The sequence below is a fragment of the Aptenodytes patagonicus genome, chromosome 4 (genome assembly GCF_965638725.1).
Source record: "Aptenodytes patagonicus chromosome 4, bAptPat1.pri.cur, whole genome shotgun sequence".
Lineage (NCBI taxonomy): Eukaryota > Metazoa > Chordata > Aves > Sphenisciformes > Spheniscidae > Aptenodytes > Aptenodytes patagonicus.
In genome coordinates this window covers 84,360,719-84,388,409 of record NC_134952.1, presented here as the reverse complement: position 1 = coordinate 84,388,409, position 27,691 = coordinate 84,360,719, and the positions used below count along the sequence as shown (strand labels likewise).

At 44.9% G+C, this 27,691-nt stretch overlaps 1 protein-coding gene across 5 annotated transcripts in view; it reads right to left on the bottom strand.

The window, feature by feature from the left end:
* The window catches only part of SLC4A4 (solute carrier family 4 member 4), a 230,496-nt gene that overhangs the window by 138,642 nt on the left and 64,163 nt on the right, over positions 1-27,691 (bottom strand). For all 5 annotated transcript variants that reach the window (XM_076337456.1, XM_076337459.1, XM_076337457.1 and 2 more), the window contains 2 exons: positions 24,293-24,366; positions 5,956-6,135 (listed from right to left, as the gene is read on the bottom strand). In XM_076337456.1, the coding sequence (XP_076193571.1) occupies positions 5,956-6,135; positions 24,293-24,366 (254 nt within the window). The remainder of the gene's footprint in view (positions 1-5,955; positions 6,136-24,292; positions 24,367-27,691) is intronic.

Sequence of the window (27,691 nt, the reverse complement as noted above, 5' to 3'; positions counted from 1 at the left end):
TACCTATATTACTAGCATCATTTTTGTGATTATTTTGTGTAAAATGCCTTAGGGCTTGAACTGAGGTGTAGTATTGCAAGTCATTACTTTATAGCTTATACTGCTAGTCCTTGACTACACATGAAACTCCCCCAAGATATTTTGGAAAGGGACAGGTATTTTATATTTTGGGCTTCTTGCTCTCCATTTGCTTGCAGTCACCTTTGCCTATAAAAGGACTTTTACCCCAGCCACTGAATTCAGAGTCACGAATACACGCAGACAGTTTCTTACCTTCCAGAAACCATAGGCCACGCACAGGTCAACTGAACAAAGATGAGAATTGCCAGTCTGTCAAAGAATCGTACGTTTTTCTACTTCTGTTTCTTCTGACACGGTCATCGCTCACATCAGCCCCAGTCTGTACCTCATATTCCAAGCACTTCTGTTCTAAACGCTCTATCGGAGTTTCAAAATAGAGATATTCCTATCTTTGTTAACATGTACCTTCTGCACATGCTGTGTGTCTAAGGGGCACAGAACTGGGCCAGCCCAAGAACAACCCAAGCAAGTTCTGCGCAAGCATAGGCATCTCTGCAGAGCACCCTCATACTGCTGTGTACATCAACACAGTGTCCACACGCTGCCTGCTACGACAGTGCTTACCGAGAGACATTATTTCCTTGGGTTTGAGCGAGGGAGGCGAGCCAAATTAACTTGGAGGGCAACCAGACAATGAGAAGAAACCCCTTCCCAGATCAAGCAGAGATGCATTTCCTCATGGGAACATCTCCACGTCTGTAGTAAAGAATGAGGAAGAGGGAAATGGATTCAGACCGCAGCCTGTCCCGAAGAAGAAACTTGTATCTGCCTTCCTTGTTCCTCCCTTGCAAGTAACAGCAAACTATATCATCCGCTTCGCGTTGAGGTAAGCAATCGGCCGACCTGAGAAGGCAGAACCACCAACCCCTGCCAGCTGACAAGCCTCCTGTGGCTTTCCACCATCAACTCCCTTCTCTAGCCAGCTGAGCCTTTCCTTCACCCCACTAAGTGCATTAACCATAGTTAATCATAGACCAATTGAATATGCCCAAAATACTAGCGGGTCAATACTCCAGCCGTTAGCACTACAAAAAAAATCACTAAACCTTCCCTCTGAAAACCCCATTTCACTCATCGTCTCTCAATATGCTATCCTTCCCCTTCTGCAGTGTTCCGACAGCATAAATCTTCATCTGTTTTCCAACTCATGTGTGTTTTAGGCAGATAAGAGGGTATTCAAAGCCCACTTACTAGTAATGCAATAATACATACTTTTTTTTTTTTTTTTACCCTCAAAAATACTTGTATGCCAGCTTCCTGGACAGTGCAGAATAACCACTGCTAAAAAGTGTTTCCTTCTTACCAGTTGCAAGCACCTTTTAGAAATAAGGTGCTGGTACACTTCACCTGGAACGCGGATTTGTAATAGTCTGCGGTTAAAGGAAGCCACATCTCATCTAGCACCAGTGTCAGCAGTCCTGCCTGAGAACAAGGGTGTGAACTCCAATTTTCTCTCCAAGCGCAGAGACAGCCCTGCAGGCCTGGAATATACTGAAAGGGCTCTGCAGAGGGCACATCGCCTTCATGCCTCCTCCTAAGTGTATCAGAGAAAATCCCTGTCTGGATTTTTGAAGGAGGCATCTTTCCCAAGCAATAATTAACTTAAGATAAAACATAGCTGTACATGTTCAATTTCCCTAACTCTCTCCAGATGGGAGAGCTGAAGGTTGTTTATAAACTACCAGAGTTTGGCCTGTTTGACTGGACACAGACTGAAAAAAAAGGATTGACATTTCCAGACTGCACCAATTCCCAACTACAGAAGCGCAGCTAGACCGGTTTTGAACTGGAACAAAACGTTTATATGGAAGGTTTGCATTTCTGGACCTGTTGACTCTCTTGCCTGTATCCACAGACATGTTTTGTCAGGCTCATCTGCTGTGGGACAAGCAGCTTGACCTGGTGAGTCAAATCCAGATTTGGTCAAAATCTGATTGCACAGTTTTCACCAAAGAAGCTGAGAAATCATCTTCAGGTAAGATATCTGAGTTTAGGCTTCACGGTCCTTAAGGACAGATCAAGAAATAGAAGTGATGTATGGAATCAAAGCTGGCTTAAGCTTTCTACTCAGTAAAAACAAAGCTCTCAGTATAATGGAGACAATCAAGTCATTTCCTTAACTTCTAGGAACTATTTTAACAACTACGTTATTAATGACTTTGCAAATCAAACTTTATATGCTCGTCCTTGTATTTGAAGATGAAATAAACTACGAATTATATACAAGCTGAACCGACAGTGTCTAATACTTGGGCAAGTTAATAACTGCAAAAATCCACAAAGAGAAGGAGCTAAGTAAATTCTCAGTTTTATAGACCGAGATGCACTGTACCCTTCCTCAAGATGTTTGGGGTTTGCTTGTTTTAAAACCTGGTTAACAAAATATACGAATCCAAAATCTTCCAATTCTAAGCAAAAGACTGACATGTCATCCAGTTCAGTCCCTTCACCTCATCCTTAACTACATAAACAGCACTTTCATTTTATTATCTCATTAAACTTGCGTACACCTATCACCTCCTCTGCAGCCTTTCTGAAGGCAGTGCCCTACACATTATATTCACAACACAGTACTCGTCGAGCCTCAGTCTCTGACGGGTACCTGAAGCGTGCGTGAATCCGATCCCTTTTTTTAGTGGTGAGCACAGTCCCTGGTTACAGCCAGCCATCACGCAAAGCGGTGTTATGCAAAGGTCATTAACACAGCTGTCCCAGCAGCCCTTAATCCTGGGAACTGCAACACCCTCACTCTTCTATTCTTGGGTGCCTTCACGAGAAAGGCGCTGAGCTGCGTTAGAGGGCACAGCGGGCTCAGGACTTCCTCTTTCCTTGGTGTCCAGCACTTCTTTTTTTCCTCCTCTTCTGATGACATGGAAACACTGTGTACCCCACACGCATACCAGCAAGCTCCCGCAGAGCTGGCCTAGCTCTGACAGATGCAGTCCCTTTATAATCATCCATCCCTGTAAAATGACCTCAAGCATGTTAGACTAACGCTTGCTCTCTGGTTGTCTCCACGCTCTGCATTTCATTTCTCACTCAGTTTCCATTATTTTTTCTCCCTTCAAAGAAGAGGAGCAAAATCCAAAACTCCCTCCTTCCCAGTCACAGTGCAGCCACTTCTTCTCCACTGGCCAGCTGGCAGCCCTACTCCATAGCAAATGCCTTCACTCTGTCCCACTCCACCAAACCACAGGGCTAAGTCCTAACAGATACTTCAGCTCCCTATGCCACGTACTCTCTGCTGCCAGCTGTCTCAAATATATGCAAGATATTTCATTTCAGCTTTCTCCCAACTCCATTAAAATTGGTGTTCAAAATTCCCCAATTCTTTGTTTCTAATATTCTTAGCGCTCTTTTGAAACTGAATTTGAGCCACGTACCCCCAACTCATTTACAATTAACAGATGCAGATTAAAAAACCAGGGTTATAGGGTTATAACTGAGATTTCTTGCCATGATTGCCAGCAACGAATATCAGACTAAGCTGGTGAGGCATGCTTTTCTTTGTCTCAAGAGACCCGGTCTCCTCTTGGACACACCTGCCATAACTAAGAGTGGACACAGCAGCTGGATACGTGGTGCACGTAAGCCACTCAGACCCTCAGAAAGCCTTCTTCAAAGTTCCAGTAAGAGACATCTAAAGCTGGCACAGTCTGAACATCCAACAACTGTCTCAGATCGGCAATCACCTAAGAGACAGAAAACGCAACGGAAGTAAAGAGCCATTTCTAAATGATGGAGAATGTCAAAAGCAGAACAGCAGAAATTTCTGAAGGAAGCCTGGTGTTACTACATACGCGGAACTAGAGAAGAAAGGGTTGTTAGCCAGCAAAAAAAGCGTAGGAAACAAATAATTCAGGTTACCTACGAAGACAAGTTTCAGAAGGGGAAAAAAACCTGGGAGGTGTGGCAACATGTAATTCAATGTTTGGAAATTCAAGACAGTAATCTGAACTACTCCTATCCTTTACAGTGTTATAAATTAACTGCGCCAGCTTGTAAAAAGATCTGGCCACCAGCACAATGCAGCAAGTCCCTGCAAGAACCTGGTAAAGTATCTGGATACATGAGACGGTGAATAATACAGGAAAAGTTACAAATGGTGTAGTATTAACGCTATTGCATGGGACACCTGGAATATTGTGTGGTATTTCAGTGATTCCCATTCCAAAAATACGTAGTGCAAAGACGTCAGGGTGGAAAAGTCTATGGGAAAATTCTCACATAAAGAGAGATGAAAAGACTGCACATTTTTACATGCAGATAAAGAGTAGACAAGAACGTACTAACATGTAGAAACAATAGAGGAAAAAATACCATTAACCCTTTCTCAAATGACATAAAACAGAAACAACGATGAACAAAATGAAAGGCAGAAAATCAAAACCTGATGGAAGAAATAGGTTTGCAACCATGGGCACAATTAGCCTGTGGAAATGATTCCCCGAGGATATCGATACATCCAGAAGCCAGAAAGGAATTTCTACAGATCTGGTCACTTGCACGCCAAAGAAGAACAGAGATGTAAATATAAAAGTTAAACTTAAAATATCTAGAGTTCTTGAAGACAGGCAATTATGTCCTTTGGTGCAAAACCAACTCCTGGTTTCTCAGCGTTGACAAGAAAACTTCCTTGGGACAACTAGGGAACTACAGCTACGAAGAGCAAATGGACTTTGTGACTTGTCTTCCTTTCCAGTTGCTGCTCTCTGAAGTATCTGCACCACCGAGAGTAAGAGGCCCTGGGCTGAAGACATGACTGATCTGATCCCCTGTTACTGTCTTTATACGCAGCAACTATCCAGCAACGTAATTTCAAAATGAAAAATTCACGTATTTCTTCAATCAAAGATCAGGTCACTCTCTTGCACAGGAAGCATTTTCCCCACTTAGAAACAAGTTCTTTAATGAAACTCCAGCCATCTGGAATGAGCCTCAATAATCTGAGCTATATCCTATCCTCGGCTGTTCTCCTATATTCAAACCTTGTTAGCGTGTTCCCGTTTTAGCAGGCTGCCACCATCTCTCTCCCACTTCTATTTAAGCAGCCATCCCCCAGATTTCAGAACAAGCTTGTGGCCAACAGAGAAGACAGCAAGAGGAATGGGACTTTATGACAGTCTCCTACGACGTTACCGAAGAGCTGCATAGTGATGACACAAGATAAAAATCTCTCTCCTCTGGTTAACAATTTCAGTACGAATGGAGCTACAGGGCATCCAAAATGGACCTCATCTGCCTATCAAAATTCAGATATTCAACCCCTACAGATACTCAAACATGCAGTAATGCTACAATTTATTCTTCTTTTTGTTTGCAAAACTTAAAACTGGTTCATTACTGAAGGGAAAAGACTTATTAGCACCAGAAGTTATCAATACAATAAAGCCAAATCCCAAGTGGGTATGTTCTCACAGCCTACAGCAGTAGTCTTGGTGCTTCTCATCAACCTGCTCCTGTGAGGCTGTTGCTAGCTGAAACCACAGGTTGCTTGAATTCTAGAGAGGGAGCACATCCTGAGAGCCGGGGCAGAAGCTGCAATAGATCTGTCTAGGCATCTACTCAGTCTTTGTATTTCCTTGCTATCTCTTTACACACAGCATCAAATTGCTTTTTAAAATTTGGCCTGTTCCTGGCTGGCATTAGCTCAGGAGCAAACTCAGGTGATACAGAGGGATGAAATGTCTGCTCCAGCCTGTGACTTTTCTAAGCCACAGCAACCATTCGACAGCAACTGATTAAGACTACTCTGACCCTGCAACATGAGATGACTGTTTTTGTGGCTCCAGTTTCCTCCTCCACGATCAGATCAGGAGCAGATCACTAGACAACAGACCATTGTAGTGAGCGACAACTGAAACCAGTACTTACTGAGCGGTTTAAGGATGCTGCTGCTTGTCTCATCGGTGTTTTCTACGTCTGATTTGTCGGAGTAGTTCTCAGAGATTTTCTCCTTTTCTTTCTTTTCTTTGTGCCCAGGTCTTCTTCTATGACGCCTCCTTCTCCTATAGCTCTTCGGCACATGGACCCCAATGTAAATAGTGTGATGACCTAGGGAACACAAGCACAGCAAATATTAACTTGGACTGCGTATAGTTTGTGCATCACTGGCCAGTACAATTCATGCTGCGCTTCATTCAAATAGGCAAGCGAAGTCTCTTTCTTGGCCTAACGTTAATTAGTACTATGTTTCTTGTCTCCAAACGTGAGCTGGGAGCTTTTTAGCTACCATTTGGAAAAGTATTTTTTGTACAATCATTTCTGAGAGTGCAGACTCTCTGATAATTATTCTGTCCTTGTGACTCATTTAAAAATAAAAATAAAAACCACAAGGCCATCATACTCATTTTGCAATATTGAATACAGTGCTCTTCAAAAACATTCTACATTAATTTTTCCATTTGTTTTACCAAATACATTGGCTGGACTTAACACATACCTTGTGCAAGCTGATCCAGCTTAATTGAAGAGCTTAGAGCAACAAAGTTTACATCACTTGACTATGTAGTCCATTGTATAACAAGCGTCAAAGGACCATTAGGCTATTATTGTAACACAGCAGATGAGGAAGGACTACTAACATAAGTTACGGTAAACTTCTAAGGACTTGACACTTTCCAAAATAAAAATTAAGTAATAAAAGAATAAGTGCCAAATTTCATATGCTGACTGTAAACACAAGTATGCCTTTTCCCTTTCATATACTTCCATTTCAAACTAAAGCACTTAAACTACATTTGCCAGTTGTTACGTCTTTTTGACGAGTTTGATAAAAATGTTTTACTGTCAGAGCTTTCTGCACTTCTACCAACTTGGGATAAATATCTTGCCTTGTGCTTATAGAAAGCATTTACACGTCTTTTTCTGTGCCCAGATATTTCAGACATCTCACTGTAAGCTTTAAAAACAGCTCCTTCAGATTTAACTCTTGATAAATGACAGCTGTATTCTATGCTTTTGACCAAATTTGGTTTCCCCACTCACATCTCAGTGTAACCAAGCAGAGCGTTTCAGATAAACACACATGCCCTATTACTGACTGAAGTACATTTGTCTGAATGAATGAGCTGCAAATGCACGTAAGAACAAATGTATTTATCTGTAGGTACAGTCATTTCCTTCTGCTCACAGCGGAGTTTCTGCAGAGCTGTCCCTCTGCAGAGTCACTGCCTCGGTCACTTCACAACCATCTGTTCTTAGCATGTGCTTACACCTTGCATGAATGCATGGCTGTTAAAACCCCATGCGAGCATACCGGATGGCATATTCAAGAGAAGGCAGAGGCTACAGCTTTTGGAGAGTTGCACTCCATCCCACAGCACTCTCCCACCCCAACTCATTCGGCAGGTGCCTCCCCAGAGAGAGGGGAGACCCCCCCAACAGCAGCCTTCAGATCCCAGCCTCCGTGGCTTTGAGCAGGAAGCACAGGTAAGATACCCCTCGGTCCTAACTCCAGCACCTACAAATATCTGCCACAGAAGGTACCCAGCCAAAAGACCCTCTTGAAACGCGCTCCGCAATGTGAAATCACATCACTCCCGAAACCACAAGAACTTCTGTCAAACGGGTGGGCACTCAACGAGACGACGGCGACAGTGTCTGAAGCCAGACAAGATGTGCTTCGGTGTTACCAAGACACGGAGCTCTGCAACAACTCTCCGTTCAGCTCAGAGCTGCGTCCACCTCTCTTTTGCAGCAGCCAGACGCCCTTTTGCTCGGCAATAAGAATTAAGTCAAGCGAGGAACAAAAGTCAGGCTTCGCTTGATAAAACAGACACGTGCTTGAGAAAGTTAGAGAGAAAACTGGCCCTTGCCACCGACCCACCTCTACCGATTCTCCCTCGTTACAGAGGCAATGAGGGAAATATGCATATGCATATTGCATGTGCATTGCTCTTTCCTTTCACCTGGAAGCTGCACCTACTATTACTGTTTGCTTTTCAGCACCATCACGAGGTTCCAGATGAACCACCTATTTGCAAGACACGGGAAGCTGCTCTGGAAATGCCAGCGCAACAGTAAAGCCAGAGTCTGCAGGCACCAGTTAACTTCACTGCTAAACATGCGTCTCTAATTCCTCATTATGATAAATCCAATCTTTGAGACCAAACAACTGAAAATTTAGGCACAAAATGCCCAATTTCCATAACAAACTGACTTTTCAATGAAAAACAACCCTGCATTTGCCATTTCAAATTCCACACGCTCTCGAGGCCCGCTGTGAGGTCTCGAGAATCCTTCACCTTTTTTGCATGTGAATTTTCATACTGAAAGCATCCACGATCTTTTAAAAAGCTGCTTGACCACAGTGGCCCTCCTTGATAGCAATTTTACAATAGCTGAGTTCCCCAAAGGCTTTGCAAATAACGGAATGATGAGCTGTATGCAGGCTTATGAAAATAGCCCACGCCCCATGCATTTTACACTGTCTCTCATAGCCACCTACATATGTGCTCTATAGTCCAGCAAGACTACCGAGGTATACAGATCTCCAGCAGCAGCTCCTTTGAAAAGCAAACACAGAGGGCAAATTAGAAATTTTAAATGCATGCTGTTGTTGAGTTACTTAAGTATAAAAAAGCATCTGAAAAAGGTTTCTTAAATACTGCATTCTTAATTCTCAAAGACCAAGAAAATGAAAAGGAAAAAAAAAATTCTTCTCCGATACGATCATTTGAAAAAATATGTTCATCCCCAGAGTGGCACTAAGTGTGCTACATTTTGGCTCCAAAGTAATTTGTTATGTGGAAATTGTAATGGAAAGCAGAGGCTTATGAAGAAACTCCCTTCTCACTCACAGACATGATGGTGTGACAGCGCCTGTGATGGCCCTGAAATGGATCGCATCATCATTCCGGTGGCTAGAGTGCTACAGCAAGCTCAAGTTTATGTCCTGGTGGCAACTATGCAGAAGACCATACTAAATAAATAAATAAATCAGATATAAAGATATAGAGTGCCTGTGATATCAAGATATAAACTAACAGCTATAAAGGGTTAGTGAAAATCTCTCTGAGTGAAGTTACAGTTACTTTTTAGCCAGTATTATCTAGGCTGAGATATTAAAAGTTCACCACTACATGCGCATCTCCTGCTGCTGCCGGGTGCCAACAACTGTCCGGTGCAGCACCGGACGCTAATGACTTGCCATCTCAGGGAGCAGGACAAAAAAAGAAACAGAAATCCGAGGTCGAGTAAGGTCCAAAATCAGGCAGCACAACAGTGACAGAAGAAAAGGGACCTGCATCTGCTGCCTCCAGCCCAGCGTGCCAGCACTGAGATCTTTGAGAAATGGGCTCACGCCACAGAGGGAATGGGCAGAGCCACGATGCCAAAGTTGGAGACATCTGCAGCGAGACCTTACCAAGCAACGCCTGAAGATATGATTTAGCTCTAGCGTGTCAAAGGAAACCCGGAAAGCTATTCCAGCAACCAGAAACATCAGCTTTAACATGGCAGATGGCATAAACGCTGCACAGGGACAGAGAAGGGGAAATCTTATCCGAGCACGAGCAGGAGCTCCGGCAGGGTAGGGGTGGCCCCAGGACAGACAGGGCACTGGTAGCCATTCCCAAGGGATTCTTACAGCCAAGATCGCATCCAAAAGCCAGATGCAGAAGGATGGGGTGATTCCGGTAGCTGTATTAAAACAACGTCCTCCTTTGAATCACTTCAATTCTGTGGTCAGCTTGATAACAGAAACACATCATAGTAAGCCTGTAGTCTTAATACTTTAATATGCTGCCAACAGAACTCTTTAATCTTTTGACCACGTGTGGACAGTACAGATTTTGGTACTATGAAACTAAGTTGAATATACGCAGGCAAACATCTGCATTACTTAGCTGCTTTTCCCTATTCTGCAAGGGAGAGACTTACTTAACATTGCTTTTTGTCTCCCTCCCCCTCCCGTCTGTTCAGGGAGGCCAAGCAAGACATGTTCCTTTTCTGCGTACTTGAAGTGCTTGGCATCTGTTTATATTGTTGCAAATGCTGAGATAAACTTCTAGGCTCCCTTCCCAAAGCGCCTGGAAGGAAACAATTGACACATACTCTCAATGCACGGGGTTTCTGAGACATTTCCTACTCACCGGGGTAACAGAGCCTTTCCCATGAGAACCATTGACTACACATGGTAATGCCTGATAAATTTAACGTGACACACATGCACCGCACTATTACCCTACGGCTTGGTAGAGGATGGGAAGCACAGCGCCCAGCGCTGAACTCCTCCTGGTAATCCAGGTCCCGCTCAGCCGTAGCTCTCTCTTGTACGCCTGACACGGGCCAACTGCCGGTTTCCTCCTGCGGCCCCCACTGCATTCACAGCCTTTTCTGGGGGCTGCTCCCCTCGCCCTCCCCGCTCTCCCCCAGGAAAATGATTAGCCTCTGTGTGCACCTCGTTAATTTTTAGAGCTGTTCCGGTTGACCGGAGGCATGTATTTCACAACACTAAAATCCCGTAGGTAAGATGCTGAGCGAGGCCTGCAGGTCAAAGTGGCGCCTTTTCTATTCTAAAGGACAGTGGCGGGTCGTGGCTTCCTTGAACTTACACCTGCTGTAGCTAAAACTTTTGAAGTTAGCTTCTTGTGCCTGAGGAGAAACTTTACTGCGCACCAAATGCAGAGCAAAATCATTTCATCTGATTATTAATAGAGCAAGTAGTAGTCATCATCAGAGAGGTATTTTTCCCCCAGAAAAATTTTGGTTGAAACCACATCTTTTGCTTTATTAAGAGCTATTAAAAAATAGCAGCTCATGATTCAGAGTCCAGATTTAGAGTTTGGGCACAGGAGAGTCCCTGAGTCAGTTTTACTGGTGAAAACCCGCTCACGTATTACCCAATTTAATTTCTGTAAAATGCAGAACTTAATCCCTCCCTGCCTGCAAGAATATCTGTTCATCTCCTGCCTCCATCCTGGCCAAGCATGGTCTTGTTGACGTCCTGGGAATGAAACTATCTGCATCTCAAGTCGTGCACACCACACAAGCTCATGTGCTGACCCCAGCAGCGCTCTGACAGCATGCACAAAAGAAAGTAGCTCCAGACACCCTGCCTCAACGAGTCAGGCCCCCAGGCATACCGCCTCCGCGCAACGCCACGCTGTTTCTTTTCTGAGTTATTCCATTTAAGGAAACGTGGGGGTTAAAGAAACGTAAACACAGGAGGGAAAAAAGTGTACTGAAAAATAAAACCAGTAAGAAATCTGCAGGCTTGAAGTTGTCTGACCTGGTGAAGTTTCAGCCACCCATTAGTTCCTTGTGTGTGTTTACGTAGCCAAACTTGTGTGTTAGCATAGCCTGATCACCTGCTACCCACACAATCCCGCTCTGCTTTCGGGTGCTCGCTCCCCATCACCCGCTGAGGTTTGCAGAAAGCTTCACAAGGGCTTCTCAGCAGGCAAAGCCAGGACCTGCATCAAACACACCAGGTTCCTACACCTCAACACCCGTAATTCTGTCTAGGCGTTTTTGCAGTCGCTGTGGCACAAGGCTGGAATCAAACCTGAACTGTCTGTCAGTGAGGATCCTTTTCTGTCCAAGGAAGAAAGTATGGCAGTTTTCAGAGACCGAGAGGCATGGCATACGTGCAATGCACGCAGTGAGCGGCTGCCCTGTCCACTGCTAAGCGAAGGGGAGTGCAGCTGTGAAAGAACCAGAACAAGCCTGGCACCGTCAGCTGAGGATCTTGTTAAATGTACGTGACGAAGAGACCTTGGGATCTGCCTGCATGAGAAGTGTGCTGGGAGCACACTCTCTGTGCAATCATGTCAGCCCCAAATTGGACGTCCCAAGGCCTGTGAGGCACAAGCCATCTATATTGTTCGAAACATGTAGATCTATTCATGCTACGATACAGGCAGCAAACGACAAAAAAATTCTATATAGAGAGAAATCCATAGTTCAGGTGTTGTTTCCCAAACCAGTTCTGGAACCACGTTTGCCTTAAAGAGCATTATCACGTCCTACCATGTCCTTGGTAAGAAACCAATTCCTCCCAGAAGAATCATACAGAATAGACCTGATGCGTGACACGCCTATGGAGAGTTGTAGAGCTCAGGTTTCTCATGAAGTTTGAATTTAGGTGATTCTGGGGAGCTTCATCCTGCAACAACAGTCTTTCGACAAAGCCTTTTGCATTGTGTATTTCAACACGTACATGTAATAGAATATCAGTGGCCATGGTAGTAACCCAAATGTAGGGTACTACCAGAAAACCTGCGTTACAGGAAACACAAACTGAAATCGTAGCCTTAGCACGAGAAAAGAAGAAAAAAGGGAAAAAAAAAGGTAAATCAGCAGATATGATTAGATTATCTAAGTGTGGTGACACCTTTTGTGCCTGAGGTCTCTGCGTTCGTCTGGACACTGAGCTGGGTCTACAGCTTTCTGCAATCTTAGTGCATGACTAATTACAGACTTTAAGCCTGACGCTGCGTGAGACTGAAGAGGTATCTACAACCAAACGAAAAAGCAGACAGAGATCACTTTCTTTATGATCCTCTCCATTTTTAAGCACTATAAGAAAATGATGACAGTGCAATGGCTTTTGCTTAGCAAAACCAAAACTTGGTCATTTAGAGAAAGGAGCCGAAAGTTACAGGATCGAAGGATAAAGTCTGCCTGGTGCATAGTATCTAAGAAGGAATCCCTTCCACATGACTGGGGTTGTTGAGACTTAGAGCCTGGTCAGACTAGCCCATAAAGAATCTTGGACTGGCACCTTAGAAGGAAACGAGATAAAAACTTAACATTTAAAATTTATAAAGCAATGAAAATGAGCTGAGTGTTAGCAGTTTTCACCCGGCCCGTGTTTTTACTTTCAAGGCTCCTTTCCAAAGAACAGGGAGAGTCACATTAAACCCGATCAGGCTTGGACAGGCTCATGTGGTTACAATTGACATGTCTACACAGCCAACCTCTTCTCCACAAGCTCTGGCCACTCGCACCTCCTGCACTGGGCAGCCATGTGTACCCAGGCTCTCAGAGAAGACTGGGACAGGTATTTCAGGCCGCCCGAACGAAGGGCTTTGCTCAGGATGCCCCAGCCATTTAACTTTGGGGCACCTATAATAAGACACAGGCCCTTCTCTGCCCATTTCCATAGCCTAGCTATCAGTCTCATACCTGGATGGAATTGAAACACAGCATACCCTCAGGGCGGGGAAGCTTTACTTACTGATGTGGCTTCTGACACATCCCAGGAACATACAGCTTTCACTCCTACCACTAACAAGTTGCTAACTCATGAAAACTTGCTCTGTAGTGATGTCTAACGTTTAGGAATCTGCACCTACCGCAGCTCCAAAGTCACACGAGACGGGCAGGGGATGCAGCCCGCCACATGCTTCATCAGCAGAAGATGGCACGGCACACCTTTGTGGCCAAGAAGGTGTCGGCGTACTGCCAAGCAGACAGCCGAGACATGGCACTAGCCAACACGCTGCTGGGATTACAGCCAGGCTAGCACAGCTTTTAGCGGCTGCTTTTCAAACCTGGGGGTGGCAGCAGAAGGGTACTTCTCGTTTTGTGTGAGAATCAAAGGAAATAAATGACATAAAAAGCTGATGGCGCAGAAGGACAAATAAATCGCAGGGATGATCCATTTTAAAGGGGAGATACTAAAAGTAGCACTAAGCAAGTCCCAAACTAAGCCCTGCTTAGTTTCAAATCAGCTCAAGAAATAAGAACGAAAGGCCACGCCGTCACGTGCCGAGTGCCCTTAACTCTACCTGATTTTAAAAGGGTTACAGGAGCCAAACACCTCCCGGGACTGGTGCTAGCAGAGGAGCAGGCGCAGGCCCTCCACCCCAACCAACTCCACCTTCCAGGTCACGGCTGTCGCTCTGCACACCCAGGTGCACACGGGATGGGGGACACAGCCTGCGCGACACCCCGCTTCAGGGAACTGTTCGCACCAGTGGAACAGAAATGACTCTCCCAGTCCCTCCTACACAGTCATCATATTTCACCTGAAAATTTCCCAGGAGTGATCTGAAAGAGCATTAATTTCCCCACAGATGAAAACACAGGCCACAAAAACAAGAAGCAAATGGGAACATTTTCAATGATATGTTAGGAAGATGTAAGTTCTGGGTAGGAGAAAAGACATGGACATTCACAAGACCTGTCAGTGAACATGGCTAGTTCATGCATTAGAAACAAGGAACACGATGATTTCCCCTAGCACTGTGTAAGAGTTAAGTACTATTCCCATTAATGCATATGAACACAGATACTGAAACTCAAAAGAAAACAAAACAAAACCATAACCAATCCTCTAGACGGGCTGACCAGGCATACTCCCAGGCTCACCACTCGGTCCCCACAGGGTTTTCAAAACATCCTGATACTCCAGAGACTGATTTTCCAGGCGAGTAAAAACTTACCCATCAGGTAAACAGCAGAAGGATTCATTGAGCACTCTGTTTGTTGAAATCTGGGTGAAATCTAAACAAGCTAATGTACCAGTTGGAGACAAATCAGATCCAAATCCCTCCTGTTCCCCACAGCAAAATAGCCCCGTCAAGCAGCAGAACCACAGAAAAGATGCGTTTCCCTCCAAAGAGAGGGCAGCCCGCACAACTGGAGCAGACTCGGCTCTTTGCGTCACAGTAACGATTCTATTAGTGCAGAAACGTGCATGGAGGTCTTACAGTGGTGATGCTTGGGCACAAAATTACCTCTCTGCAAGAGGTCCCCACGAAGGGAACCCGAGGCCTTTTGAGGGACTGAGCGCAGACTGCCGCAGGACCAGCAGTAGCAGGTGGATGCCTAGAGTTGGACAAAGGATGCTGGATAAGAGACTGGCTGGGAGAACCAGAAGAAATCACATCTGTACGGAAAAGACTGGAATAAAGTAGCGCAAGTCTGTAACCAGGTAGCTGAAAAAAACTGAGATCAGGAAGGCCCTCAGGCATAAGGGCCTTTAAAACAATAGCAGCATGCAATAAACTAATTCTTCCATGGTATGTGGCAGTTGGCCAAAGAAAAGGGTCAGTGTGGATCCATCACGTGATGGGAACAAACACTTGTAAAATGGCAACCACAAGGTTGAGTAGGGGGTTCACAACCTAATAAATGCCATCAGGAGAACAGCCTGCAATGAGAGAGATGCAGTAAAGGGCAAAAAAGAAAACAGAGACTCCAAGAGAGACAAAACCAAACCTACTATGCAACTGACAGATGAAATAGGAAGGGACAAGATTAGAAACAACAGGGCTCTCTTCAGTTCCGCCAGTTCTGACAAAAGAACCCCGAATTCATGGCTAAGATGAAAGTATTCAAGAGAGGACCCAGCAGCAGCAATGAAGATGCAGTTACTTAATCAAGCAGGGAACTTGTCCAAAGATCGTTTTACGTATTTGTATTACTGCACTTCACATCTTAATATGCAGTCCTTTATTAAAATCACTACAAGGGGCAGGGAACTGAGCTGTGTAGGGGAAGACAGCATGCAAATCGGAGGGGTTTTTTTCTTCTTTTGTAACATCAGGCTTCTAGAACTTCAGTATCTTCAAAAGGTCAGCTTAATCTTTAGGTAAAGTGACCTCTGCAGTCTTTAAAAGGTTCCCACGTAACAACACTATAGTTAGCCAGAAGGAAAGTCTTCCTAGCCATCTGTCTAAAGCCTGTACTTCCGAATTTCAAACGTACGCTCGCTCCCCATCGGTGACCCAGACTTGAACTGCCAGATTCCTAACAAGATTCAGGGGCCGCTCCCGCGAAGCATGTTTAAAAGATGAGTTAGCACTATGTCCTGAAGAACGGGATGGCTCTAAAAGACGGACCTCACATAAAGTCAAGTCAAGAATATCTAAACAGGAAAAGAAAATGAAAAAATGAAATGAGGTCTTCATTTGACTTCCTGAAGATCCTACAAAGCCTGTTTGTTTAGAAGGAGCAGACCAAGTCAGTCACCAAAAATACGCTAGGAATTGCGAGGAAAGGATCAGAATATGAAGCCCGGAAGACACACGTTGATGACAGCTATAAGGTATTGCTCCAAGACAGGAAAATATAAGGAAGTTGGCAATGAATTAATGGGTGGACATTGTTTAGACAGAACAATAAACATGTTTGGGGTATTCTCACTGAGCTTTATATAAGCCATTGCGAGACTCTTACTCACAACGCCATAAGCTGCTTTTCTTTCTCCCTTCTTTGGAGCCGTGAGATGTTACAGAAGCCACCGAACCTGTCCTGCTGTGATCTGATCTAATTTGGCCAGTACTGCTTGGATTCCACGGAAAGAAAAAGGAAGACTTTAAAAACGCACGGCTCTGGGGAGCAGGGCAGAGGAGGGGAGCCGTGCTGGACTGTTTGATTTAAGTTTTAGGCCAAGCTGTTCGGAAGCGTGGTACCTTTGAATTTTCTGGCATCTGCCTCGAGGATCGACCACAGATCCTTTAAAATTATGACCCCTTCTGAAATGCCCCAAATGACCACCCAAAATAGCCCATCTTGGCTGAAAAACTTGGCCTCGTTTTCTGTATTTCCATCTCATTAATTACCAAGGCTGACCAAATGAATACCAAGCTGGCACTATCAAGTTCATAGATGCCGGTAGGTTTTAGACCACCCTCCAATCTAAGTAAGAGCGGTGGTATACTGACTAAGGCATCCAAGTGCTGCCCCATTTCAGAGAAAGAACCTCAAACTGCTTTCTGGGTACTAAAGGTCAGCTGCTGCTTTACCACTTGCGCACAAGTAACAGGAAGGCACGCCGCTGAAATCTGCACTCCAAACTCTGAAGCAAACGCCGTGGTCTTTTTAGAGCCTGAACTCCTAATCACTGCCAACGACTGCATGGAGTAGCACGTTGTCCAAAGCCTGAAGAATAAACAGCAAAGGCTGGGCACAGGTTAGCAACAAAAACAAGACATACAACTGCAACGTGCCAGGCAGAGATCTACCTAAACCACCATCCTGTTTCCTTGGGTTTGCAAAGTGCCAGGCAACTCATGGGAAGTCCCCATAACCGCCCGACTCTGCAGTACTGCATCAGTAGGAAAACAGCCCTGCTGCAAGCAAACCTTGATTCCAAGGCTGCAGTTATAATTAAACATATAGAGGCGGCGGTGTGTTTTATGAAAGGCAGACTGCGGCTGAAGCCGGGGTTGCTAGAAGGCCGAGCTGCTGCCAGCAGGGCACCGCGAAGGAATGCAAACAACATGATGCTCACCAGCGGGAGCCCCATTCACACAGAGGCCTCCTGACGCCTCTCCAGCAGCACAACGCTTCCTTCAAGGAAGCGCCAGAGCTTCCTACATCCCTTCTCAGTCCCTTTTCACTGCTAAGGAAGTTCTCACGGCGTTGTGCACCCAGATTAGGAGTATCACCCGAAGGGACGGACCTTCACGAAGGCTGAGATGATGACTGAACTAGCATACAGACTGCACTTATCCTAGCAAGCTACAGAAACAGCCCTAGCACCAGTTTCTGGATTAAGCCCAGCTCCACTAGTTCTGGGCACAGATGAGAGAGGGAAGGACACTCCTGTGTTCCCTAGCTACACAAAGGCTGCGACCGTTTGACGTGGCCAAGCTTGAAATGTGGCCAAGCTTGAAGGAACCCAACCCTGACATGGGGTCAGGTATCTTCCACTTTCTGCCTCAATATCTTTCCCTGTTTGCCAAGCGGGTTCTGTCGTTTACCTTCACTACTTCTCTATGCCTTGATTTATGGCATAGAGTTCGTCTCTTAAAAATCTGTCAATTCAGTGAACAGGCAAAAACCATGACAGAACTTGCTAAATACAGCCAAACAGAGCAAACACTGGCATTACACATTTTACAACTGCGACTGGACCTCCCCAATAAATTTTATGTTACCTTTTAATTTTAAATGTCCCAGAAAAATTCAGAAAGGGTAATCAGCACATCTGGGGCTCACATCTGAAGACTGAGCAAAGGCTGTATCAGTTCTTCAACCTCCATCCCGAACTGTCATATCCAGTATTACTGTACCTTAAAAAAGAGCTGTTGGGCAGAGGAAGGTATATACAACGGGTGGGAGAAGACAGTCAAACGAGCCTAGACTTGAATCCTAACTGAAATGGCCCAGGAGAGGACCAAACCATCATGTAACCAGCAGGTGCACAACTACACCACCAGCCTGCATGCACACTGATGCTGGGCAGCTTCTACAGAAACTGAAGCACAAAAGAAGAGAAGGCTTAAAAAGTGACCTTTGTAGAGTCGTTACCATGAGCACACTGAGACGACAGAGGCCCATGCCCCTGGACTGGACTACCATGCACCGTCCAAGCGTCCGCTCGCTCTTGGTAGGGACCAGCGACTTCAGGATGGCCCCAGTAACTGAAAACATGCACTCAGAGAAGTTGCTCCCATCAAAGGCTGTAAGGTGCCATGGGAGGGCCACCTTTCTAAGTAACATGGCCCTCAGCAAAATTAGTTTCACCACCAGGTCAGAGAGCTGATGATTGTTTCTAAACCGATCAGAGATGGAAAAAAGCCAGTCACTGTCAAAATGGTATGGAAACACCTCCCTTCGCTGCCACATGCCTTATACTCAACAGCATGTGTCGGTGCAAAACTTATCATCGCTTAAAAGAAAACACAACCTTTCCTTCGCAACAGGCAAACCGCATCACATATTGACTCAGCTGTTCTTACAGAACCTGAGTCTTACAGGTCTCGATTTCTCCTGCGTGCACAGCCAACTTATCACTCCCTTATGTAAAGTCAGTTTATCATCATCTGAACTTGGATTGCAGTTTTTCTCACAGAGCTTGGAGTAGGTGGGCGTCAACACCTTCTCACACAACCCCAGCAACTTTAAAGTTAATGCCGATTCCTGACAACAGATGAAAGACATCTGTGGTGACCAGAACCATATCCCATGCAATGACGGGGAACACGGACACCTGCTGGAAATTGCCAATAGTAAGCACACTCGTAGATTTACTAGCATCAAGCTAACAAATGACTGAAAAGTTGTATTATCTTAATGACAAAAATTTCTGAACAAACCATTTCATGAGCGATCCGTATTTCTCAGACCTCACAGCATTGGTACTATTGACTTAATTAATCCACACACAAAAACCGCTCTCAACTTTTCCATAGGGATTTACCATATTACCAAGAGTCTGCAGTGAAGTCATTGCACTAGACCTTTTCATTTATGACAAGCCAGTCAATGGCACATTTCAGTATCCTGCACAGTGTCATGGAGAATTAAAGCTGGAGAGAAGCTCATCTGAATCTTTCATCCAGATACTTCAAAGTTGAGAAGATCCAAACCACCCGTCTTGTTTTTACTAGCTGTGTGGGGCAGCGTTTAGGTCCCAGTCTGTGCCTGCCATTCCCAAGTTGTGCCAGCTGCTGTACAGAAAGAGAGCAAAAAGGCAGTGCCCGAGTCCTCATCGTTTGGCTTTTGCACAAGCAAAGCCTGACTCAGTTTTACCAAAGCAAAATACAGACTACTCTCTCTCTGCATATAAATTAAAGGTACCAAAGAATATTAATGAAGTTCATTCTGTGCTGAGATTTTATCTGATTAATTTTGTAATCATATTTATTTCAGAAGCAATTAAAAACTCTAACTGATATGAAACAGGTCTTGTGGTTATGTCTGAAAATGGAGAAGGTCTGCCTACAGTCAGCGATCAAAAACTGAGGGCGGGGATGAGAGAAGAAAAAGAAAACAAAGTAAATGAGTAAATACAGGTCATTTCTCCTACCTTCTGCCTGCTGTTAATAAAGGTAAAGATTTTCAGAGTTATCTTTACCCTTTCAACCTCTCTCCTCATTGATCCAGCCATCAAGTAATAATCTCAGGCTTACGGCATCACACAGCTTTCTACCAGCCAAGTGAAACGACACAACAGGGTCGAGAATAGAAAGCAAGGAGGAGGAAAGTGTGGGAAGCCGTCCACTAAAATGGAAAAAGTAGTTACGGAAAGTTGTTACAAAATCCCTGTTTTAGGCTCTCTATATAGTAAATCCCATAATGATAATAGGATCCATGAAAAAGTTTCCACCTGTAACAGCATTTTTTCCTGAAGTCACTCCTTCAACAACAGTGGTATCTAAGAGATACTCTCGAGACCTTTACTTTGCCGATCATTTGAAACGCAGGACAAAACAGCTGACACGAGTGCTGGTCGCCTTCTCCTAGGACACGCAGCCAGAGTGCTCCTCGGGCCTTCCAGCAGCGGGTTGTCAGACTTGAAATCAAGCATCCGCCACCCCACCATGAAGTCAGGGTGGCAGCAAGCCCGAGGGAAGTTACGCTCAAAGAGCCAAGAATACCTTATCTCAAAGGATAAGGTGGAGTTTTACTTTTCCCCTCTTGCAAAATTGGTTATTAAGTAATCTGTTTATGTCACACATACCAGCACTCCTAACAGTGGCATTACAGCAATATGTCATTACCTTCAAGGAAAGGAACGTGCAGTGCTCTAAATGAATGGGAATGGTTTTCTCGCACAGGAGGTTCAGCTTAGGGCAGTGCCTCTTCCTGATTTCCCCCAAGAAAGCCTACATTTTCACACTTGCTTTCCTTCCACACTCTGAACCGGACCCGGGCAGATCCCTTGTCTCGCCAAGTCACATTTCTGGGCACTTACGTGCAACATCAGTGAAGGCCAGCAAAGCAGCTCTTCATAACTAACGTACCGAATTAATCAACTGAGCCCTCCCACTGATAAAGACAGTAGGGGGTGAGCTGGAATGGAATAATTTTCGGATGTCAACAGCTGATATCACTAATAAAATAGCAACACATTCCAGTGTAGGACCAGACTGAGGTGCCATCTTAGAGATGCATTAAACAATCTCCGGAACCAGGCCAAAGGGACATACTTTTGTCAGGTATGTATGGCTTCTATTAACATTACATTTACTCAACAAGGGCATGACAGACAATTGCCCCAAGCTGAAAATATCTGAACATCTTACTGACCAGAAATGCCCATTTGTCCCCCTCCTTAAAAAGCAAAGTCCTTCCCTCTCCCCCACACCGCTACATAACCAAATTAGTGAGTGGCGTGGTAATTCAGAGTTGCTACCTCCATCTCATAGACATAATGCGAGGTCATCAGCTACCAATAAAATGACACCACGCTGTTTCTCTCTTCTTGCAAAGAACGTGCAAAACAGGGATGCTCAAAATGACAACTTTAAAATTCTGTCTTCATCTGTTTGAAATCAAACCGATTCACAAACAACAAAAGCAGCCTGCTTCCTAAGCATGTTATAACGTTTCGCTGTAGGGTCTTCCCGTTCTCTCCTACAAACTCCTGCAGCTGGGGAATCCCCAAGTCCCACTGTCCTAGCACGACACTGTCAGCTGTCTCCTGATAAAGGTTACAATTCCCCTTTCCCTAGCAGAGGGAAAAGAAAACGGTCTCTCCTCTCTGCTCAGTTTTTTTTCCCTGCAAGTTTAGTGAAATTAAGAGTAGCTTTAAAGAACCTTCCTGAGAAATGCGGTGCAAAAAATTATTGGGAGAGGAATGGAAAGAAGAGGCAAGAGAGGCAAACAACTTTATAATATGTATGTTGTTTCCTCACGAAAGGAGGCTAAAAATAAAAACTATCAGAAAAATAAAATACACCTGGAGGTAACAATTCCACTCACTGTTACCTTCTTCTACAGAAGGTGCAACTACTGTAAGCCTTTTAGAAAAGCAAGTTATAACCACACCATGGAAGTGGCTGAAGTAATGGAGAGCACTTCTGAGCTAACACCCTCAGGTCTCTAGACAAATGCTCTCCTCCTTGAAACGACTCCACTTGCGGTGCAGAAATCTAGGAGACTTAAAAGCATCTGCACCAAGTGTCAGCCAAAGGTCTTCAACCTGACGTTTTAGCCCTTCCATTGGATCTTAAACTGAAAGAGGGTAGATTGAGATTGGACATAAGGAAGAAAATCTTTATTGTGAGGGCGGTCAGACGTTGGCACAGGTTGCCCAGAGAGGTGGTGGATGCCCCATCCCTGGAAGTATTCAAGGCCAGGTTGAGACGGAGCTTTGGGCAACTTGATCTAGTGGAAGATGTCCCTGCCCACGGCAGGGGGGTGGGACTAGACGGTCTTTAAAAGGTCCCTTCAAACCCAAACCATTCTGTGAGTCTACAGTTCATTCCATACATGCAGACTATGACTGTACATTGGGTGCATGTGTGCATATTAGATACGCACATACATTAAGTGTACTTACATACAGGGCGCATATCTGTGTAGAGAGTTAGGTGTAGCTGACAAGATGCATAGAATCATACAATCATTTACACTGGAAATCTTCCCCTCTACAGCAAATAAGATCTCTTCAAAACGCCAAAGCCTTTAATGATTACTTGCACTGTGGTAATGCCCCAAATTTGCCAGGTACACTATGAATTCAAGGCTGTCCTGCTCCAGAAGAGTGGAGTGGCTGAGCAGCAACTCACCAACCGAATCATACATGCATCGTGACACTGACAGATGCTACGGCGTCAGCGCTGGCCCTGCCACAGACGGCAGCCCCTTTTGTGATTTAGCTAGGTCATTCGCAGAAGCCTGGCGAGAATCAGGGTGCTGCCTTGCCTTCAGCACGAACAAGGGAATTAGCTGGTTACACAGCTCCGAGTCTCTCCGGAGGCTCAGACAAGCAGCTACAGTTCTCAGAGGCCTGTCGCGTGCAATTAGAAATACCTGTTTCACCTCCTCTTCTCCTTACCCCAGTGAGACGAACTGCAACTGCTCTGTTAGCCCAACTAAATCAAATGAGGATATCTACACTGAAACATGGAGATAAACACACCACATCTACAAATATTACTTAAGGCCTTAACCACAGCCTTTTTCACAGCACCTGCAGACAGTTAAAAAGGACACTCCCGCACTGCTCTTCACAAACAACAGTTTGTATTATATTCCTGGAGCATCAGATATGGGCAATACACACCACAACAGCATGTGGCAACATTTAAGACAGTAAAATATAAGAAATGTTCTCCCCCTCTCAAATGTTTCTGCTGTGCCAAAGTATCAATTATTCTACAAGCAAAAGGCTAACACAAAAACCCTGTCATTCCGACCCTGCAGACAGCAAATGGTCTAATTAAACCCAACATGACGATTTATAGCTACTGAGCACAGATTACACCATACAAGAGAGGAAGAAAACACAGGCTTTTTCGTGGAAATGACTGGTTTGACTTGCTGAAAGTGTTCTAATCCACCTCTTCGGAGATTATTTTCTTTCATACTGCTTGATCCTTTACCGTCCATTACCAGTGACAATGACACGGCTGTAACCCTACACCTTTCCAAACATTTGAAACCGAAAAGCCATAGACATTTGTTTGCAAATAAAGGAATTGGAATAAAATTATATACCTAAGTCAAGAGGAGAAGGATAGCACTGTGAGGTGAAACGCTGGCCTCCTTCCCCTTCTAGGTAGAGTACGTACCCTATCGTCCTCTCCTCCTCCCCCACTAGTTTATCAAGCACACTGTCAACTGATCCTCATAAAACAAGAAAAAGAGAATTTGCTGCAAATAGTTCATTCCTATCAGCTTAATAATTTTCCACAAACAACCCTAAACTAAACTCCTTTAAATTCCTTTTACCTTCGGGATTTCAAAACATTTTTAGTTAGAGAGAAAATAAGAACACTTTCAAAGGAGTCTCTCTTTTCCTAAAAAGTGAAGAAACTGTTTGCTCTGTTAAAAAATTCCTCTTCAAGGGAAAAACCTTCTCTTTATTCCTCCTAAGCTAAAAGGATAACCCAGGCAAACGTCTTCTTGCTGCCTTATGTCCAGCCCTGACACTCGGTACAAATTCTGCTGGTTTTTCCAGTTCGCTTCTCCATCTGCAACACCTGCCACCGTATTCCAGCGCTTCCAAGTGCAGTGGTGATACGCAAGCATTGCCAAAACTATATTCATAGAGGAAAGAAAAACAAATGGCCCCGATATTTCACAGCCACTATGCAAGGCACAGCAAACACAATTTTGTGGGAAGTGGAAATGTGTGCCAGCGGCATGTAACACCATTCACTCCTCAACTGAAAAAGAGGATTTCTTTTAAAAGTCAGTTTCACCCCGACCCAGCTTACCCGTGTTTCAGTCAATTTTAGGATTAATTACTCAGCAAAACAAAGGTGCCCTTTTTCTCTGCTATATGACTGTGCCGATCGTACACACAAATACAAATTGTGAAGGTACCCTTTCTCCCCAGCAGCCCAAGGTCTCTTACCTTCCACTTCTTCTTCATCACATACGTGTTTAAGGAAGGAAGCCCCTCTATCCAGTACTGCCTCGTCCTCCATCCTATAGTAATAGAAAAGAAAAAAGGAATGCTCAGACTTCTCCTGGAGCGAGCTATTTGAACGAGCCCAGGTCCTGGGCAGGTTAACTTGCAAGCTGTTGTTCATGTTCCTGTGGGAACTCCTGTTCTCCTTCCAGTGCCTGCTGTTCCTTCACAGAGCTCCTTTCAAATGGCGTTGGGTTTAAGCTGGCCTCACGTAGCTCGAATTCTAAGCTTGAGAGGACATCAGTGCTGACAGGTGTGAGAAAGGTAATCCCAGCTAGAAGTCTTTGGGTTTTTTTCCTCTTCTTTTTTTTTTCCCCCTCCTCCTTTTTCCTTTTTTCTAAAAAGGACGTATACACAAGTTTGGGACTGTCTATGCAATAGCCAAGAGTTTGTGGAATTCCAGTTTCGCTTTAAAGTTCCTCTAACAGACCTCGGCTGCAGAACCACGTACACAAGCAAGCACGCATACCACACACAGACATACACACGCGTTCAAATGCACAGTGGGAGACCAGCCTTCAGCCAGCCTCTTAATACCAGCAAAGCACACTTGTCTGTTGAGAGGCAAGCTTTGCGTCACACGTTGGCCTTACAGAAATCTGACATATGAGGATTATCCAGAGACCGAGCTACAGTAAGTCAGACCATCACAGCAGTCATTTATGTGTGTCACCCATTCATTCATTCATCCCTTTGGAGACAGGTTTTAGTAGTTGCCTTCTTTCCCCTCCCCTTTTCTCTCCACCTCTTATCTGCTTCTCAGTATAGAAGAGACTCCTCATTCTATGCCTCCGCCGTAAGAGTCCTGTGGTACTGCCCAGAACTGGTACTGCTGTATTTCGCCCACAAAGTAAGACCCTGCATGCTTTCCAAGGGTTGATCTGCAAAGTCACTTTTGACAAGCAAATACAAAAATGCTAAAATAACAAAGAAAAAAAAAAATCTAGCTGTATTAAATAATCTCCTTTCATACCGCTTACAGGCTAAGCGCACATTTGCTGCTCACTGCTGGACAGTCACTGTGGAAGCTTTCTATCTTAATACAGCTGGAGATCTGGTAACCCGTTTTCCACAAGAAACAGGCATATATGGGTACCAATCAAAAAACAATACCTTTTCCTTATATTCCCTAGATGGAATAGGGACAAACTCAGTACAGAAACAGACAAAGCCTTCAGAACTTCTTCACATCTGTATTGCTTCCACTTGTGATCCCGCAAGATCCTCCAAGTGCAGTAGCAGCAAACACTTAATAGAGTTTTTTTAACGGCACATTCAAATTCAGGAGAGTATAAAAACTGAGCGGATGAATACCAAAAAGTCTTAGGATATCTACCTTGTATATCAACGCCTACCTGAACAAAAAAAACTAACAAACAAAAAAATTCAACCACAAAAGCAAGTACCAAAGCCCTCGTTTTCTCGAAGTAGTAGCACAGCAGCCATTCTCCCATCGTTGCCAAGTTTTCCTCCACCTCAAGCACCTTCACTAACACGCCATCGGCCTCATCCTTGGTTCATAGTCCGCAGCTCAGCTCCCACGAACGAGTCTCAAATACGTCAAAGATAAAAAAGAACAAAGCAAAACGGGTCAGATTCAAAACCACTAACCAAGCATATGGAAATACACATTTTTTCGTTCAGATTATTGGGTGGCAGTAAATAATACAGCACCATACCCAGAAATGAAGATGAGCATCAGCGCCGAAGTTTAGGTCCAATTCAGACATTCGGAACAAGGCCCACCTCCCCTTCACACAGGCTGTTTCTGCCCGCACTGCCTGCAAGAGGTCCAGAAGCCAGAGGATTTGAAGGACATGTTTCTCCGACTTCAGAAAGGTACCATTTCACAAGCAGCTGTTGTCCTGCACGAAGGGGTAGGACATGCTTCTCACCAACAAAACACACAAAGCCAGCACTCAGGCACGCACACAGAAGCCTTCCCCGAAAGCTCCAGTTCTTCGTTAAATTATTCAAGGCTATTTATGCATCTTTTCTAAGGCAACAAAAGGGAACATATTTCATGGCTGCTCTTGCCTGTTTGCAACGGTTGTGAAGGCACACCCCAATTTTTTTTTATTTTAATTCTTTTTCCCCCAAAGCAGCACAGTAGCTACTTGCTATAAACACAACTGAAAACATCTGGAACAGATGGGACTGGATTTCCACGCCAAACACAAACCGCACGCGCTTTATTACTCCGTAAAGTCTGTTCTTAGGCTTTCACACACAACGTGCCCCGGCATTTGCCTCCCTTCCCTGAGCACCGAGACATTCAGGCCCCTCAGCACGCGTGTATGTGTGCAACCACACCTGCACACCCCACAGCCCCTGCTCAAACACCAGTTTCCAACGCCAGTTTCTCCACGCCATCCGAGGCAGCATCAGTCCAGGCACGCAGCACCTGAGAAGCAACAGTCTCACGGCAGAGGGAGAAAAGAAGGGAAAGGAAGGAAGGGAGCGATTTCCGCTGCCCACAAGGAGTACAGTGCTGAAAATTCACCGGGTGCCATCCACCCAGTAAAATGTCTGCTCAAATTCCCCACCGCGGCAGTGCATCCTGCCAGCATCACCCTGCCCACAGGGGTGCCCCGCTTGCTGCGGAGCCGTCCCAGGGCAGCACCTCACCCGCGGGCAGCAGGGCCGGACCCCCCCCCCGCTTCCCCCCGCCCTCCCAGCAGTGGCACCTTTCCTCCCTTGGATCAGTTTATCACATTTAACAGCTGCGCTTTCTAGCCGCGGAGGCTTGGAAAACTGCTTATGACACATTGCAAGCCTGTTGCTTTCCCTGAAATGCGTGCAGAGCGGATCCGAAGGAGTTGGGGGGTTTAAAGGGCCAGGAATAGAGCTCGGGTCGCCTTGGCACGGCGCCCCGTCTCTAATCCGCAGGAGTTTAGTGATTAGACTCCCAAGCGCCACCTCCCTTGACTTGGTCTTTTCTGCCCTTCTCAGATTACTGCAGGATTTCTTCAGGCCAAAATCTAGCAAGAAAACACCCTTTCTGAATTTGCACGGGGGAAATATTTCAGCCCCCTGGAATTTTTCAAAAAACATGAAATGGGAGTTGCAGAAATGAAAAAAGAAAAAAAAAAAAAATCACATGAAACAACAGGAAAATCTTCACTTGGGTGCTCAGAGGAAAACTGGAAGAGTCCTATCAGTGAAGCACTGCAGCAAGAAAAGGTATTTTCACCATCCCATGGAGGAAACACACACACACTGGACAGAAGAAAGAAAGGGTGGCAATTTTTTTAGGGCCTCTGAACAGAAACGTGCCTTAGTTTAAGCCTGGTTTACTAACTCCTTGCAGTAAGGTAAAAAGCATGGGACGTTCAGACACTT